Raw genomic sequence first — 17,428 nt, 5'->3', positions numbered from 1 at the left:
CTTGTTTGTAGCTTTCTCTGCATTTGCATCATAGCTTTCTGCCACTAGCAGGCTGGGTGACTTTGGTTAGGAAACCAATGTAAGATTTGCAAAAGGCTGCGTCAATTCTCCTCCTCTGCCTTAAGTTTCTTGAGTCACCTTGAACAAATGACACTGCTTTAAGGCCATCCTGTAGAGCAGCGACACTCCATGGAGGGTCCTTCTCTACCAGGCTCGGCTGCATCCTGGCTTGGAGCCTTACTCTGAGGACGACAAAGGGCTGCTCGTGGTTCCTCTCCATGGTGCAGCTTACTTTCCATAGGACACCAAGTTGAGCACAGGAGGAGGAAGCTGCAGTGCACTCTTAAAGGGTACTGGCATGTGGGAGGGACAATTCCCCATAGTTGGCTGATGACTAGAGCTTACATTTTATAAGCAAGACCTAGTGCAAATGCACTTCCACTGAGCTTCTAGGAGCGTAGGCTTAGCGTCATTCTTTGTGAAATGCTGTTAAACTGAGAACTTCCCACCTTGCAGGGTTTGAGAGGAGAGAAGGGGGAGATAAAATAGCGAAAGATCATGAGACTTCAGCTGGACAGATACCAGTGAGAGGCAGTTAATGTAGTTTGCTCACAGTTTGCAGCATTTCTCTTGACTGTAATGAGATTTATCACGTTTAAATATCTGGCCAGCTGTATTACACACGTACAGGGTTGCCCTCATTGTAGTTGAAAAGGATCCATAAGTGATAATTTTTATGGAAGAGGTACTTCTGTGTGCTCTTCATGGTTGCAAGATGGCTACATGTTTTTTTAGGAAGCTATAGCTTTTTAACTAAACTTTTGATTATTTTCTTAAATCATTATTTCATTTTCAAGATCCTGTGTCTTTTTGTGTGCTGTTGTACATAAATTATTTTCTCAACTGTAGAGTTCAGATTCTTTTAACTTTTTCCTGTTTGCTCAGCTTTTTTCATCCATTATTGTTTTGAAGAAGAGAGTGTATATATGGATATGTTCTGTGTATGGAGTTTGGCTCCAGGCAAGCTGTACTAATACTTAAAAAGCCAAAGAAGTGACGTCTTTAAAGATGATCTCCTTGTTATCTGTATCAACTGAATATGCATTAAATGACTATGAATAATGCTTTTGGCCAGCAACTATCTCATCAATAGTATGTTTGGGTAACAGCTTTATAAGCTGAGAATTTTATGAAGAAGCATGTTTTTAAGTAGAAGAAGAAATTAACTGCTGTTACTGACATGGACAGAAAAATTAATAGACAAATAAACCTCATTTAAGGGTATTACAGGGGGTTTTTTCCCTGTCACTTGCCTTTATTTTTTCTCTCCCTTTTAACTGCAGGGGAGAGGATTGGAAAATTTTGTTCTAGTCTTACTAGATGAATCAGTAATGAGTAATGCATTATTTGTGGCATATCTATGAGTGTTAAGTTTATTAACTGATTTATGTATTTAAAGTAGCAGCATAGACGAGAATTGCAGATTATTAAAAGTATTGAGGTAGATATTGCCATCACTTTGTCTCTTGGCCTGCTCTGGTTCAGTGGTGACAGTACTAATGGAGGTCATGATAGCAATGAGAGATCCCACACACTCATGGAAAGACGCTATGAGTGAAAAATGCCTGTATCGGCTTCTGGCTATCATAGAATCGTAGAATTGTTTGGTTGGAAGAGACCTTTAAGGATCATCAAGTCCAACAGTTAATGCATCACTGCCAAGTTACCACTAAACCATGTCCCTCAGCACTACATCTACATGGCTTTGAAATACCTCCAGGGATGGCAACTCTGCCACTTCACCGGGCAGCCTGTTCCAATGCTTGACAAGCCTTTCAGTGAAGAAATTTTTCCTAATATCCAATCTAAGCCTCCCCTGACACAACCTGACACCATTTCCTCTTGTGCTATCGCCTGTTTCTCGGGAGAAGATACCAATCGCCACCTCGCTACAAACTCCTTTCAGGTAGTTGTAGAGAGTTGTAGAGATCATGATATTCTGATTTACTGTGCAACAAGTAGTTTTCATAACATACATTTCATTTGTGGATTATGAGCAATATGTGTGGCCTAAGTTTTGGGGAGGGATTATTTTTTTTTAAATAAACTTTAGGAATAAAGTGAAAGCAAATACATTCCTGATGAACTCTGAAACTTTAGCATGTTCACGGGGAGAATAATGAAAATATGGTAGGAGTTAGCTTACTAAATGGGAAAACTGTTTTAATTTCAGTGTTGACAACTGTTGGTTGATATTTCCACAGTATGTATTTACTTTCATACTTCATGAAAGTATATCTTTACAGGTGATGTATCTCAGCATCTTAGTAGTCAAAGTTTTAGTCTCAAGTACTCTGATTTAAGCACAGAGGAATTCTGCTGAGGTCCAGCAGAACTGTTCAGATTCCAAAATAAATAATAACCTATGTAGCATTTTAATGTAGTTAATTAAATGGATATTAACAACTTTTCTAATCAATAACTTTTCAGAATTGCAATAGACACGTATTGTGGCTAAATAACTTTGAAATAACAGGTGATTATTAGGCCACACCAAAAGTCCGTTTTGCCTGTTTTCCTTTTTCCAGCAGCAGTCAAAAGCCAATAACTGTTAAACTCTTTTATCCATCTATAAGGAAATGAATACCTACTTTAGAAATGCGGTTTGGGGAATAAGGAAGTTGAGAACTGTGAGTCACTCAGATGCAATAATAACACAAAATTACACTGACTTAAATAACTGGCCCCAGAAGTGTCAAACTGCATAGGAAGAAGCTTATGGCATCTGCTCTGGAAACAAGGCTGAATATTAATAAGATATTTTCAAGTGGCATTCCTTTCTTTTACCTACCTGGTTGAATTGAAAAAGTATTTCATCCCAACTGATGGACTGGCAGAGTTCTTGCTTTAGGGAAGAAGTAATGGATCCCAGTACCAAATTATTAGCTTAAAATGTTGAATAAAACTCATACTAGATTTATGAGTTCTGAGAAGCTTACTTGGTAGATAAATTCCTGTCTTGAGGGCTTGATTTCTAAAAAGGGTATAGTTTTCCCCTTCTGTCAGCTCCAGTGGGTGCTCTACGCCTTTCAGGATGAAGAGTTTTTACCAGCTCTGACTAGCTGTTGCCCCTGGAAGAAAGGCGCAAGTGAAAGGTGGCCCTGACTAGGTGGGTGAAAAAACCCTCCGTACTTCCTCTGCTTGCTTATTCTTTTTTCTCCCTGGTGAAATGGCTTGAAAGGCAGTTTAGAGGTGTCAGGATCCTATACCCTATTGAAGAAATAAACCGTAGCACTGATTTTAAGCAGAAATTCCTCTTGATTCACATTAAGCTGAAATCAACAGGAAGTTGTGTTTAAAACTGGGATTTTGTAGGGGAGCAGTGTCGTGCCATTGCTGCTAGGGGAATTAAACTTTATGTGGATCTGTTGTTCAGTCAAGATATTTCGGTGGCAAAGATTGTCAGCTCTTAGTGGTGTATAAATCATTTATCTTCTCCTATTGAGGTTTTTTATATTTGTTTTAATGTAAGTTTTGATAATTTTTACTATTCCTCTCTTCTTCAGTATGTGTTCAGGACCAAATCAGTTGAGGAAAGGACTGTCCATGAGGAGCTGGCCAAGAATATGACCGGTCTTCTGAAGTTAAATGACCAAGTAACAGTGAAACAGGTGTTAAAGGTGAATGATAGCTTGAATTAGGACATTTGTAGTTTTACTACTGGTTTTGTGCCTGAAACTCACTTGTCACGTCTCTTACTCCGCTCCTCTTTCCCTTTGTGAGCTTTGCACGAATCACATCCTGCAGCGATTCCACGGAACAGACTTATCAGACTTGATACAGTTTCTCAGCATAACACATTTCTCAGAATGCCGTGGTTTGCATAATAAAATTCCTCCTTTCTGTTACAGCGCAGTTTGAGTTGGAAACCTAATTTTGACACAATGTGATATGAGCAATTACTTTTAGGATACTTTGTTTTAATTTTTATTTTGGAAGATGCAGGGAGAATATTCATCTGTAAGTAGGACATTTTTATCTGATTTCAGCTGCTGCCTTTGATTGATAGTAACCAAAATGAGAATGATTGAGGTTTCCTGAGGTTTCTCATGTCAAACCAGGTCTAAGAAATTCATACATGTGCAAGCCCCATCACTGAGCCTGGTATAAGAGCTAGCCAGTCCAGCTCAGGAGTGGCAAAAATACGTTCAACTGTTCAGAGTGAACCAGTTCCTATTCCTTGCACAGGGCACTGGGATAGCAAAAATAGGCAGAAAAGCTGGCCTGCAGGAAGCCTGAGCCATGCGAAAGTACTTGTGGTTGGGTTTGCTCAGTTGTTTGGTTTTTTTGCAATTAGTAAGCTTTTTGAGTGTATTTGTTTCATGTATCTCCTGAGATACAAGACATATATCTCTCCTAAGTTATGTGAGGATACAGATATTAACCTGTATCCTACCTGTTCACTATTATAAATGGTATTTGAAGAACCACTCTGTTTATCTGTCCTTTTCTGGGCCAAATTACCAATCTGCTGGAAGTAACAAAGCAGTTTGTTCTCAGGTTCTGTTCTCTGAGGTTCTCTGCATGATGCATTTCTACCGGTTACCTGCAAACAAACAATGAAGCCAGTGCTCAGCAGGAACAGGAGGACTGTGGTCAGGGTGGTCACACAGAAGAGTGGTGATTGCGGGCTCCTTATTGCACAGAGCCACAGTCAGGAAGTGCCTGATATGACTTCAGCTCTGTTAAGGACATGATCAAAAGTTACTCGAATACATGGCACTTACGCGCTTTCATTTATTTGTCACATAGAGTTTATCATTGTGCATTACTGAGAAATGCAATCTATCTATAAGGAATGGTAATGCATTGTAAAGTATTTATCAGATAATCATTTTTCCTGATCTTTTTTTCCTTCTTTTGAACAGCATTCCTGGTTCTTCTTTGCAGTTATCTTAAAATCAATGGCACAGCACTTGGTTGATACAAACAAAACAAAGGTAAGTTTATACGTGATCTCAATTAAGCAGGCAATCAGTGTCTTAGGGAAAATATAAGATCCGGAATCCTGGGAAATACACATACCCGGACTTTTCTTCTTGACTGGTCAAAAAAAGAAGCGCTGTTATACTTTGTAAAATATTGTTTTTACCCACAAAAAACATTACATTACCTGGTGGGCTCAAATCTATCCTTGCTTGTTCAGAACTGGTGGGCCAAAAATACAGTTGGATCAACTTTGTAATGGGTGAGTTAGAATGGAAAGAGAATTCTCTAATTTCGGCTGGTTACCCAACAGGTGATTATGCCTGACAGCAAATAAATGATCTGGAAACTCTGCTTTGAGCAAACCTTACATAGCTGGAGATCAGTGCTTTGACCTCTTTTCTCTATGATTATCAAAGATGATATTAGTATACTTGCATTGGAATCTGAGGATAAGATTTCCCACTTTCCTATGGACCGTATTCTTCCTTTGGGGATTTGTACTCAGAATAGATCCGTGGAACTCTAGGAATATTTTCCTTCTATGTTGAATGGCCTGTGGTTTATTGTCTTTATTCTTGGCCTGAATGTATTTTCAGGTTTATTGTGCAACATTGTACACTCTCAAGTGATGATCTATTCCCTGCTTAGGTTTCTCGAACTCAGAGGTTTCCAGAATCATTTCAAACTGAGCTGGATACACTTGTGATGGTCTTAGCAGACCATGTTGTTTGGAAGTACAAAGATGCTCTTGAAGAAACCAGGAATGCAAACTACAGCACTGCAAAATTTCTCAAGGTGAGATGTTGTGTTATTACAGCATATGCACTTATTTCCCCACACTTAATGCAAACTTGAGACTATTCTAGTCTAGTCGACGGGAATAAAATCAATTCTGAGTGAATGATGGCTCTGAGTGAATCCCAGCTAGGGATTGCAGTCCCTAGCTGGTAGGCTGACTCTGCAGGAAAAAAAATGTCAGTAACTGTAACACCAAGGCCATCAAAAATCAATTCTGAGTGAATGATGACACTAAACACAAAATTTCTAAGTTTAGTGTTGACCTATAGTTCAGTTTTTCTATGCCCTTGGGTCTTTGAGAATGCAAAAGCTTTATCTCAGTCTGCTTTAAAGCAATTCTGATTCATTTATATCTACTCTCTCAAAGAGCCCAAGTTTTCAAATTTTTACGGATTCTTACATTCAAATGGGTAAAAAGTTTGGTAAGAAATGAAACCGTAGTTACAGTTGAGCTGGTATTTTTTCTTTAAATACTATAGCTCTGAATGGCTGTGGGTGGATTAATATTTCCTAATCACAATCCAAGTGGGCTTTTAGAAACCAGAATAAGGAAATTGCAAGTATTATGTGAAATAGTGTAACCTACCTTTTTAACTCTGTAATGCCCTTTCATTTACCAAACATAAGAAAATACACGCATGCTTTGGAAAAGTCACTAAAAGGGGTCACATTTTATTGTTTTGTCCTAATATTTCTCAATCATTTTTATTTTCTCAGCATTGAGTCAGCTGGGAAAATTGCCATTCAATAAGTTGTGTGGACAGATACTTAATCTAGATTTAAACTGGACACACATGCACACCCCTTTCCATTAATGTAATGATGTATATTAATGATGTACAGAACATTGTATGTACTACACACTGAAACCCAGGCTCAAATTTTTTATGCCAAACTGAAGCACAGCATTAGGAGAGAGCAGTATTCCAGCAACAAAATGTTCCTGTGAGGTTATAAGGAAAACAACCACAAGTTGAAGGTGGATTTTTTTTTCTCCTTTCATGCACAGGTGAAATAAATAATAAACTTGCTGTCCACTGTGTTGGTCTCTGTTGCTGATACCATAGGGAAGCCCTAGTTGCTGTTGGCATACTGACATTAGGCTGTATCTCTCCATAGCGTTGCATCGTTTGGAAGATGATGCTGGTTTGAAGCAGGAGCGTAGATGGAGGGGTTTAGGCTTAGTCAGTATTTGTGTGGTATTGCACCTGTGGAAGTGTTGCAGATTTGCATCCTATTTTTGTGTGTTACTCAGCTAAACTGGGAAGACAGTAATGTTGCATTATATAATATGGCTTATTGGCTGTGTTTTAATTTCCTTTTGAATCTAGTCTGCCAGAAAGAATTACATAGGTTGGAGATGATACGGCTTTCTCCAGGCTGGGATTGCAGCAGTCGTGTTTGAATGCTGTGTGGCAGAAGGCTTGGGGCTCTGCTAGTTTTGCAGAGTTCAGGAACACCAGAGAAGTGGGGAATTCAAGATTGCAGTCCCTAGCTGGTAGGCTGACTCTGCAAGGAAAAAAATGTCAGTAACTGTAACACCAAGGCCCTCAAAAACCTTTACACCTTCCGGCTATTTAGCCCCATCAGTCAGCAAGAGCCGTGTTCTCACTGTAAAGTAATGTAGTGGCATATTTGCTCCCAGAGAGATAATGTAGCTCATAGCCAGCGAAGTGTTGTGGCTGGATTGATTCCTCAAGTGTCATTGCTCTGTCACTGAAGGAGATATTCAGGTCAGCTCCCATCACATACCACCTCTAGTGACTGAGTGTTGCAGTACATGAATGACTTTCATTAGATAAGCTTTCTCCTAGTGCACTGTACGCTGTGATAGTTATTTTAGACTGCAGACACAGGGAAAATGAAAAGTTTAATTAATTTATTATTACTGAAAAGATATTAAAAAAAATGGAGCCAGATTCACCAGTTCCTTGGTTTTCCTTGCCCTGCTATGAGACTAACTTCACCTGCACAAATGACTCAAGTTATAGGTGATTCAAGGCAAACAGCCAGGTAAGTGAGGCCGTGTACTGCTTCTTTGGCTATAAAATAATAATTCTTTTTTCCCCTCTTCCTTAGCGCTGTTTTACATTTATGGATCGTGGATTTGTGTTCAAGATTGTCAACAATTATATAAGTATGTTTGGAACAGGAGATAGCAAGGTATAGTTTTGATTTTTTGGTGGGGTTTTTTTGTTGTTGGTTTGTTGTTTTTTTTTTTTTTTCTGAAGTGACTTGCTAGCAGAATATTTTTATATTGAAACTATCTATGATGTATTCCATGGCTTCACCATGATCAGAACTCAAGTCAGTGAAAACATTTACTGTAAATATGTGTTTAAACCTTTTGGGTTTGAGCCATCTGTGCCCTTTGCTGGGAGTAAATAGCTGTGTCCAAACAACTACTTGCTGAGCCCTGGGACGGCAGACTCTGCAAAGGCGGCTCAGACTAAAGCGTGCAAAAAGCTGACCAGTCAGAAATTCTTTGAATTTAAGCTTTGATTCTTTGGAGAGTACGCTTGTGGTTTGGTCTATAAATATCTGCAGCAATTGACAGTAATTTTCTTTGAGGAGATTAAAGTAAGAGCAGACGAACAAGTTACCATTGTGTAAATTCAAGTGAGAACGTACCATCTCGGAACGTTCATTACTTTGAATGAACGCTCTTACATCATTGATGATGCAAGAAAGCCAGTCCGCTCCAAATTAGTTTGTGCTCGCTATGAGGAAAATTGCCTGCAGCTTGAATTTCTTCTATAATCCCTCTAATAGTCAGTGATACAGTTTGAACAATAAATTTTAAACTGCAAGAGGTCCCCAAATTATTCAGCTTGACTCCTTTACTCTTTATCCATCAGGATGAGTCAGGGGCTTTTTCTCTGTCATGGCTGGGTTTCTGAGCTATCATATCAGAGCGTATAAGATGATAGATAACAGAATGTATTCAAGATATACACTTTGAATGACTCATCTTTCCCGAAAAAGCTTACAAAACTTTTGTCCGTTAACTTTTTATAATTCTTTAGTGGTGTTCTGGGCATTTGTAGTTAATGAGTGAGATTATTCCAGGTCTGTTTTGCTTTTTTACTAAAACCAACTTCATGCTGCACTCGGGTCTTTCACCTCATCTCTGGAACAGATGCAGAATGGAGTCTCTCGGTATTAATGTCATAGCCTGAAGCCTATAATTCTGTAAATAATATTATGCAATTTGAAAATTGTTTCCACATTTCAAACTTCCCTAAATATATCCAACTACAGAAACAGATGTTTAATTAAAGAAGCTAATTAACGGCCAGTGGAAAAGCCTGAGATTAGTCAGTGTGCGGAGCAGAACTTAGCACCTCCTTGGCAGTGAGTGCGTGTGCTTTGCCAGCCCCCAGCATCCCTCCAGAGCCATCTGCCAGCATGTGTGGAAGCGAAATCACTGCGGAGCTCAGACAGATGTACCACTGGAACAGGCTTTGCAGAACTTGAAAACAATAGGCACAAAATAAAATCAGAGATTTCTGACCTAAAGGAGAGAGAGGTCTTGCATTATTTTCATCTTCAGTCAGACGCCTAAGCAACAGTCTGTCATTTAAATGTGCTGCAGGATTTCTTTCTCTGCGTCTGTTGCTTCTTTAAGTGGATTGTTTATGTATCAAAAAATGATACTGCAATCTGACCTCTCTCTTCAGAAAATTTTACAGTATGTATTGCTGCTTGAATAGTTTGTGGGTGTCTCAGTCTATAACATTGCAGTTTGAATTTATTGTAATTTTGAATGAAGCACCATAATTTCTGTTCCACAGAAATATCCTTCACAGTATTCCAGATTTTGACATTTAAACTTTGTTTTGAGAAATATTTATTCAAAAGTTGAAATACCTTATTAGAATTCAGTTCGTTGTTGTGTTCCCTCAAAATGTCAGAGTTCCTCTTGGGAAACACGATTCAGGTGCTTCATTTCTGTATTTGCCATTAGACCCTGAATTGCCTGCCCGGCTGTATTCCTGATGAGGTACTACACTGCAATAAAACATTTCAGGGAAAAATCCCCCACCATCCGCTACTCGGTAGACTCTGAAAAGTGCATGTTCCAGGTATCCTAGCCTGACGGTGGCAGCAGAAATGCAACAAATTAATTTTAGGGACTGACAGACGTTAACACAGGGCAAATAAAAGACTTTTACAAGTACTTTCTAATGCTCGGGGAAATGTTTAACCTAGATCGATGCAGTGTCATACTGGTAGTCCTGAATGACTACTTTCTGCCGCTGAGAACAGTGAGCTGAGAAGATGGAAATAAAAATTTATTACTTTATATCTCAGTGGCACATCGTTGTAGTGGGAATCATAAATTCTTGAGGTAGTTGCAAGGCTCCACGAAAGATCATGGATGGCTTCTTTGGAGGGAGATATTAAGGAAATAATACCAAAATTATATAATACCCAAATCCCTCAGAGCTGGAACTCACTGGCATCAGTAGAGGAAGTTTCCAACACTATCAATAAATTTTAGATCTGACCTGTGTGGCTGAAACTTTGTATTTGGTTGACCAAAAAAAAGAGAAGAAAATAAAAAAGAAAGGTGAAAAACAAGCAAACAAAAATAGAAAAGCATAATAATTATGGCGGTCCCAAATTTATGTGAACTGGATAAGATACTTCACTATGATTATATGCTATAGTATATACCATCAAAAGACCCAGTGTAGCTTTAAATATACCTTAAATATTTAGCTTGGATCAAGCTTATATTTATCAGTACATCTTCAATGAAAAATCATAGCTGAGGAATCCAGAAAGCTTGTTTGACTGTGACAAGTTCATTTGATGACAGAGACAAAACCCAAATGTTTGTTATTGGTGCAGCTTGGCATAACCAGCCGTAAGGTTTCGTTATTGGGCGTGGGTATGAATTTTGAGGTAAATAGTAATGCAGCTCTGTCTTACCATTTTCCCTGTGTAATGTGAACTGAGCCATTGCCTGTTCTGATTTTCAGACTTTACACCAGTTCAAATTTGACTTTCTCCAAGAAGTCTGTCACCATGAGCATTTTATCCCTCTGTGCCTGCCCATACGGTCTTCAAACATTCCTGGTAAGGTGCCACCCCGAAAGGGTTTCTGTACAATGGCGAATTATCAGGAGGTTCAAAGAACAGGTAACAACTAATGCTCTGAAGTATCATGTCTGCACATCAGGCACAGGAGCCCCAAGTGGCTTTTCAGGTGTGGTACTTAAGCAGTGTAATAAAAATAACATAATCTCAGTATGCCTGTAAATAAACGCAACCCCTGACAGCCCAGTTAGGTGGTGGGAGGTGGCTCTTTCACTGGAAGTTTTGAGGTGAATGAACTGGACTATTTGTGAGGACTAATTACTGAAGCTGCAGTAGCCTTGGGAGGTGGTGAGCTAGGGAAGGGGCTGAACAGGTACAGCAGGAATGGGAAGAAGCTGAGGCAGTGACCAAGGACATTGTGAAACTCTGCTATCTGGGAGCAGGCTTTCCTGCTGCTGTTGGGAGTGTGACTTGTCCGTGTGACAGCCCCTCCCTCGTGGGCAAGATCTGAGCTGTATATGCAGCAGGAGTTTGGAAATGTCCATTTCTCAGATAATAGGTCATTGCTACTTTTGCCTCCAGAGTATCTCTAGGACTGGCAGGCAGGTCCCACGCATGCAATAGCCCTTTTCTCCATTTCTTGGCTTCTGGCAAGCCTGAACTTCACATGGTCACCACATACTGCAGTGTTTTACCTGGAGCAGTGAGGCAAGAGAGGCCCATTTCAGAATCTGATAGTAATACCTCCTGAGCTGCCCCTCAGGGCAGGGACCACTGCGTGTAACCCATGTTTTGCAGAGAAGCATGAACAGTTTTTTCCTGTGCTCTACCACAGGAGTGAATCCAGCCTGCCCATGCCCCAAAGCCAGCAGCCACCATGCATTGCACCTCCTGCCTTGGAATCTGTTATTTCGAACCTGACTTTGTGGCCAGTACCCACTGGCTGGGTGCTTTTCCTCTTGGTTTCAAAGGTGTTGGGATTTCAGGTCTGGGCAAAAATCCCAGTTCTGACAGTTTTCTGTGGAATTCTGTGGAGGTCGCTTGGCATGTGGTCCTTTAAGTTGCTGAGAGTGGAAGGTAGAATGATCTCTCTATGCAGCTTTTCTCAAACTATGGGCCCTTCTCTCCTTTTTGCTTCAGTTTTCAGCACCAAAAAGTGAGTTCAGTTCTGACACTCATAGCTTTCTTTAACAGTAGAAGCTGTTTCATTCAAATTTGAGTCAAATTTTAAAAAAAAAAGAGCAAATATATTTTTTACACTTAACTAAAAAAAATATGCATTATTTTTGCCTATTTTTCTTTTGTATTTATGAAAAATGAAGACCCTGTGACGCCTTCAGAATCAACACAGGAATATCGAACATCAGGTATGAACAAAATGACTGTATAAGAAGTAAGCAGAACTGTGCATCAAGAGCTTTAAGATTTCCTGCTGCCACTGAACTGTGGCAAACTTAGACAAAAGTTATGTACCGTTTTCAAAAGTGGAATGATTCTGTGTCTCTGTGGTTTAGATCTCTTCTAGCTAGAATACGGGAACAACATTTTGGGTTCTGTGCCTCAAAGAAGTGAATAGTCTTATGTGCAAAACATTTGAGATTCTTATATGGGAATGTGTATATAAATTGTCTTTTATTATTAAATTGTAAAAAATGCATGATTTTGAGAAATAATATTAGATTAATTCATTCTAGCAAGTGAGAAAGCAGAATGGGGCAGTCAGATTGGGAAATCAAAGTGTAACAGTGGATTAAATCAATAAAATTTATTGAAAATTGGGGAAATGGGGGTTGGTGTTATGTAACCCATATATTAATTTAAGCATTCTTGTCCATTCTGTTCCAAGATATTCCAGAGTACACATTGACCAATGAATTTTGCCGTAAACATTTTCTAATTGGAGTCCTGCTGCGGGAGGTTGGCTTTGCCTTGCAAGAAGACCAGGATATTAGGCACTTAGCTTTGGCTGTGCTTAAAAACTTAATGGCAAAGCATTCATTTGATGATCGATATGCAGAGCCGGTAAAGAAACCTTTTTTTCTTTTTCATTTGCTTGTTCATACAGTAGTAAAACATACATGAAACTTTCTTAGCTACTAGTATACATTAATTAGTTTCTTCAGGAAAATGTTCTATCTTTCATTTTTTAGGCAAAACAGGCACAAATAGCAAACTTGTACATGCCACTCTATGGAATGCTTTTGGACAATATGCCAAGGATTTACATGAAGGATATGTTCCTTTTCAATATCAATACTTCCAATCAGGTAATTCATGTGATTTTTTCAGAACACTGAAATGATCAAACTCAGGTCTGACCCAGTCAACCTGGTGGGAAGAGGTTCAAGTTTATGCTGGATACAAATTAGCTAACGAAATGCAGTTCTGAAAATGCTGATTTTTTTTTTTTGCACCTGCCATGCTTAATTTGGAAGGTCTCAACTTGCAGAGCACTTGCAGGGCCCTGGGAGTCTGTACTGGCAGGGTACAGGCTGTGGGTCTGGAACAGACCCAGAACACTGGCTGTCCTGGGGCTGGAAACTCAAAGTTAGAGGTTTGCAGCCCCAGCTGGCCCATCCTGTCCATCTGCCCTGGTGCCAGAGGCTGGAGGCCAAGGACCATGTCCTCAGGCAGGTCCCTTGACAGGTGGCTGGGAGACATTGCTGTCAAGGAAATCTCCCATCACCCGCAGATTCTTTCTAGGGTTACGTCATGAACACACAAGCAGCTTCGCTGGTACAACAGAGGGACCATGAACTGCACCAGAAGGCAGAGGGAATGCATTCAAGTAGCTGAAGGAGGGAAGGGGTACAGAAACATCATAAAACAGCTTTACCACCACAGAAAATCTGTATAAGCTGCACGTGTGGAGGAGCATGTTTGTTTATTTCTAAAAAGATTAGATGTGTTATACTCCTAGTCCTGCTGTAAGAACTAGAAACAGATTTCTTCAGGGGCGTTGTGTCTTTCAGTCCTTCCAGCAAACGAGCCTGTTTCATCTGATCATTGATGGCAGCAGTTAATGCTCCTTTCCCAATGCTGTGCTAGCGTTTAAGAAGCAGAGTTACGCTTGATATGTCCTTTTCAAGTTCAATTATGAGAGGGTTTCATATTGCAGGTAACTATTTGACATATTACGGCAAGCCTTGATCTTTTAAGGCTGTCATGTCTAAGCAACTGATGAAAGTAGGTTTTCAAGCTCAGTGTCTAAGAAAAGCCTATCAGGTGTGCTGTCATTATGAAAGTTATGAGTGATATCATTTACAGGAGTTTGTTCTGTTTCTTCCAAAATGCAGGGATCTAGGGATGACTTGAGCACAGCTGGAGGATTTCAGAGCCAGACAGCAATGAAACATGCAAACTCTGTGGACACGTCCTTTTCCAAAGATGTTCTGAACTCTATAGCAGGTATAAATGACAGATTGAACATGCACACAGGTAGACGTCTGTGTATCTCAATCCATCGTGCTTTCTGCTTAGTATTCATGGAGGATATCATTAACACATTTTATGTAATATTCAGGGAAACATGGTATGCAATGTTTCTCTTCCCTTTGGGTGTTTATGGATTGATTTTTATTTCTCTTGTGAAGCCGCTCTTCTTCCACTGCTTCACTCACTCTCCTGCTTTGGAACGATGCCAGTATTCAGGCTCTCACAAATCCCTCTGCCTGAGTTCATTCTTGTAGTCTCTGCCTGACTTAAGAATAGTTCCAAGGTTTCTCCTGAAAACTCCTGAAGTCTCCTGGAGGCAAGTATTATTTGTTTTTCCAGACTTAACAGAAGGGTAGAAACACAACTTACTTTCTTCACTTCCTCCAAACCCCATTTCAAAATTCAGGGAAGTGCATGGGCATCTTTTCACTGATTCTTGTGGCTTTAGGTCAGGCCTTACGGAATGCAACGGGCCAATTTAGTGCCATGAATAATGGCAAACTGAATCATCTTACTTCAACTTGTTGCATGTTTTCAGTACTAAACATACCCATCAATAGCTTTGCTATTGGAAGTTCAAAGCACTGGTGTCAATCCAGCATGTGACACGTTTTAAGTTTTCCATTTTTGTTGTTTGTTTTTGTATCCATAAATGTTTTAGTTTAGCATGTTTGGTATGACTTTCATTTACAGCCTTTTCATCAATAGCTATCTCTGCAGCAAACCATGCTGACTCCAGAGCTTCCTTAGCAAGTCTTGAATCTAACCCAAGTACCAATGAAAAAAACAGTGAGAGAACTGACACGTGTGAAAAGGTACATGTGCAAATGTTGGAAACAGTTACTAGAGGTGGAAACCTGTCACTGTACTTAAGGCCCTTTTCTGTCAATTCAACAGATCATGAGACCTTTGTCTTTGATTGGATCAACGCTTCGTTTTGACAAGTTGGATCAAGCGGAAACTAGAAGTCTTCTTATGTGTTTCCTTCACATTATGAAAACCATTTCAGAAGGTAAGAAAATGCACGCTTACTACCTAATTTACATTGTTGTAAAATATTGCAAATGCTGAATCCAAACAAACATTAAAATAGAATAATTATCAGTGTATTTTACAGGCTTTGGGTCAAGTTTAATTCCCTGTAACAGATACGTAATAACATAATATATTTTTTTAATATCTCCCTTTAGACGCACTGATCTCCTACTGGTTGCGAGCACCATTCTCAGAAATAACAGACTTTTTCAGCATTTTAGAGTAAGTTTGGGATTCGTTGATTTTATGTTGAATGATGACGTTCTAAAGTGACTGCTGCAAATAATTTCTCTTTGGGTTTGTCCACCTAGTGGAATGGGCTGAGAATAGCTCTTGTATCTTAGATTATTTTGCCATAATCTTCCGAAGTCGTAATGAGACATTACTAATAAAATCCATGTTCTCCAATGTCTTGGTCATTTCCATGAACAGGAGGCATAGCGCTTTGGGTGTTCCTCCTAAAAAAGATTTTCATAGTAGTTTCTCTATTTGAGGTTGAGATTCTATTCTTCCCTTGAGAAAAGAAAAGTATTTAGCTCCCCAAAACTTTCAAACCATAAGAAAAGCCATGCAATGTAGGATTACCTGCTTTTTGCATCTCCAAGGTGGTTTGCTCAATCCAATCTATGCATGTCTGCAGAATCCACGCAGGTAGCATGAATTTCCTCACTATCTCATAAATGAAATGCAAGTTATTTAACTTCATCTGGTGAAGAAACAATGCTTTTGCAGCAGAGTCTTTGCCTTTGACTTTGCCTCTTCACCAAGCAGAAATCTTAAGCCATGGAGAAAGGGAACAAGGTGTGGAAAGTGGTGCCACATCTTGTGCATCCCTAGGCTGGGAACTGCTGCCTTCTATCTATTCTGTTTGCTTACTAGGGGGTGCATATGCCACAGGGCTCTTCGAAGCACTAAGATTCAGCATTTTTTTCATTATTAGGATGCCATTAAGAGACATAAAATGTGTTGTTTTATCTTTCAGGGTTTGTCTGCAAAATTTCAGATACCTAGGAAAACGCAATATCGTAAGGTAATTCTCTAGTTATAGACGGTATGTTACAGCATTTAAATATTATTGCAATTACATTAGGCTTAAATGAGGTTAATAGTGTATCAGTTTTCTCCTGAAACCATCAGTCTGACATATAGAAGCCAATGTATGCTTCACTTTTTTTCTTTTATGCAAACAATGTTATCATGATGCTGTGGACATCTGAGTACACACCTAGTGTAAAAGATGAATTGTGTGTGATGATATGATAGCTACTACTGCATTCATAACCCAAAATACTGGGCCATTCTCAACTATATTTCTGTGCATATGCCAAACAAAGGAACTCGAACACTGTATTTCCCATCCGTGTAATGGAAAGAATAGTTTCAATGGGCATAGATAAATGTTCCACAGAAATAAAAGAAAATCTTCTATCTCTACCCATTCTCTGAAAAAAGCATGAGATCGTGTTCCAGCTGTGAAATGTGAAATGCACACTTTGTCTCAATTGATGTTTCATTTTTAATTTAGTGTTACTGCTGTGAACTTGTCTATATGTCATACTGTGGAAAAACGAAAGGTCACCAGATGAACCGGTTCATGCTCCATGACAGGTTTTGTCATGATTTATTCTTCAGAGGCATGGCGAAATCAATGTCACGTTCCGTAACAGATTAACAGTTATTTTCTCTTAACAGGAAAATTGCTGCTGCTTTTAAGTTTGTTCAGGCCACCCAGAATAATGGAACTCTTAAAGGTTCGAACTCCTCTGGCCAGGCATCGGGTCTGCTCTCACAATGGTAATGACACATTGTATTATTAACTTCTATAAAGCCACAGTCTTTGTTGTCACCCTGCACCACTGTCATGGTGTTGACTGAAAAGAGGTTGACACAAGATGTGACACATTTCAGAGCCCCCAAAGCAATAAACTGTGAAAGAACTGAGCCCCTGTAATTTCAACTTGACTTAAAAGCTGTTTTTTAAAATGTTATGTTCAGAAGAATCCTTAGTTACTGTCAATATTGTTAAGTATTGCAGAAACAGTAGCTATTGTTTTCAACTCAGATCCCTATCTGAAAGATAATCCACAGTTTTCCCCAACCTTGAAGGAATTCACAGGTCTCTAAC

At 39.4% G+C, this 17,428-nt stretch overlaps 1 protein-coding gene across 12 annotated transcripts in view; it reads left to right on the top strand.

The window, feature by feature from the left end:
- The window catches only part of DOCK10 (dedicator of cytokinesis 10), a 161,045-nt gene that overhangs the window by 116,062 nt on the left and 27,555 nt on the right, over nucleotides 1–17,428 (top strand). For 10 of the 12 annotated variants that reach the window (XM_054205105.1, XM_054205112.1, XM_054205107.1 and 7 more), the window contains exons 26-39: nucleotides 3,567–3,680; nucleotides 4,929–5,000; nucleotides 5,638–5,784; nucleotides 7,867–7,950; nucleotides 10,776–10,872; nucleotides 12,156–12,200; nucleotides 12,680–12,855; nucleotides 12,984–13,100; nucleotides 14,130–14,241; nucleotides 14,962–15,083; nucleotides 15,166–15,280; nucleotides 15,459–15,525; nucleotides 16,286–16,333; nucleotides 16,996–17,097. In XM_054205105.1, the coding sequence (XP_054061080.1) occupies nucleotides 3,567–3,680; nucleotides 4,929–5,000; nucleotides 5,638–5,784; nucleotides 7,867–7,950; nucleotides 10,776–10,872; nucleotides 12,156–12,200; nucleotides 12,680–12,855; nucleotides 12,984–13,100; nucleotides 14,130–14,241; nucleotides 14,962–15,083; nucleotides 15,166–15,280; nucleotides 15,459–15,525; nucleotides 16,286–16,333; nucleotides 16,996–17,097 (1,418 nt within the window). The remainder of the gene's footprint in view (nucleotides 1–3,566; nucleotides 3,681–4,928; nucleotides 5,001–5,637; nucleotides 5,785–7,866; nucleotides 7,951–10,775; nucleotides 10,873–12,155; nucleotides 12,201–12,679; nucleotides 12,856–12,983; nucleotides 13,101–14,129; nucleotides 14,242–14,961; nucleotides 15,084–15,165; nucleotides 15,281–15,458; nucleotides 15,526–16,285; nucleotides 16,334–16,995; nucleotides 17,098–17,428) is intronic. The other 2 variants (XM_054205106.1, XM_054205104.1) reach the window with 2 other exon arrangements.

Source organism: Rissa tridactyla, chromosome 6, assembly GCF_028500815.1.
Source record: "Rissa tridactyla isolate bRisTri1 chromosome 6, bRisTri1.patW.cur.20221130, whole genome shotgun sequence".
Classification (NCBI taxonomy): domain Eukaryota; kingdom Metazoa; phylum Chordata; class Aves; order Charadriiformes; family Laridae; genus Rissa; species Rissa tridactyla.
Note: the sequence above shows the minus strand (reverse complement) of the source record. Positions and strands in the feature narration are given on the sequence as shown.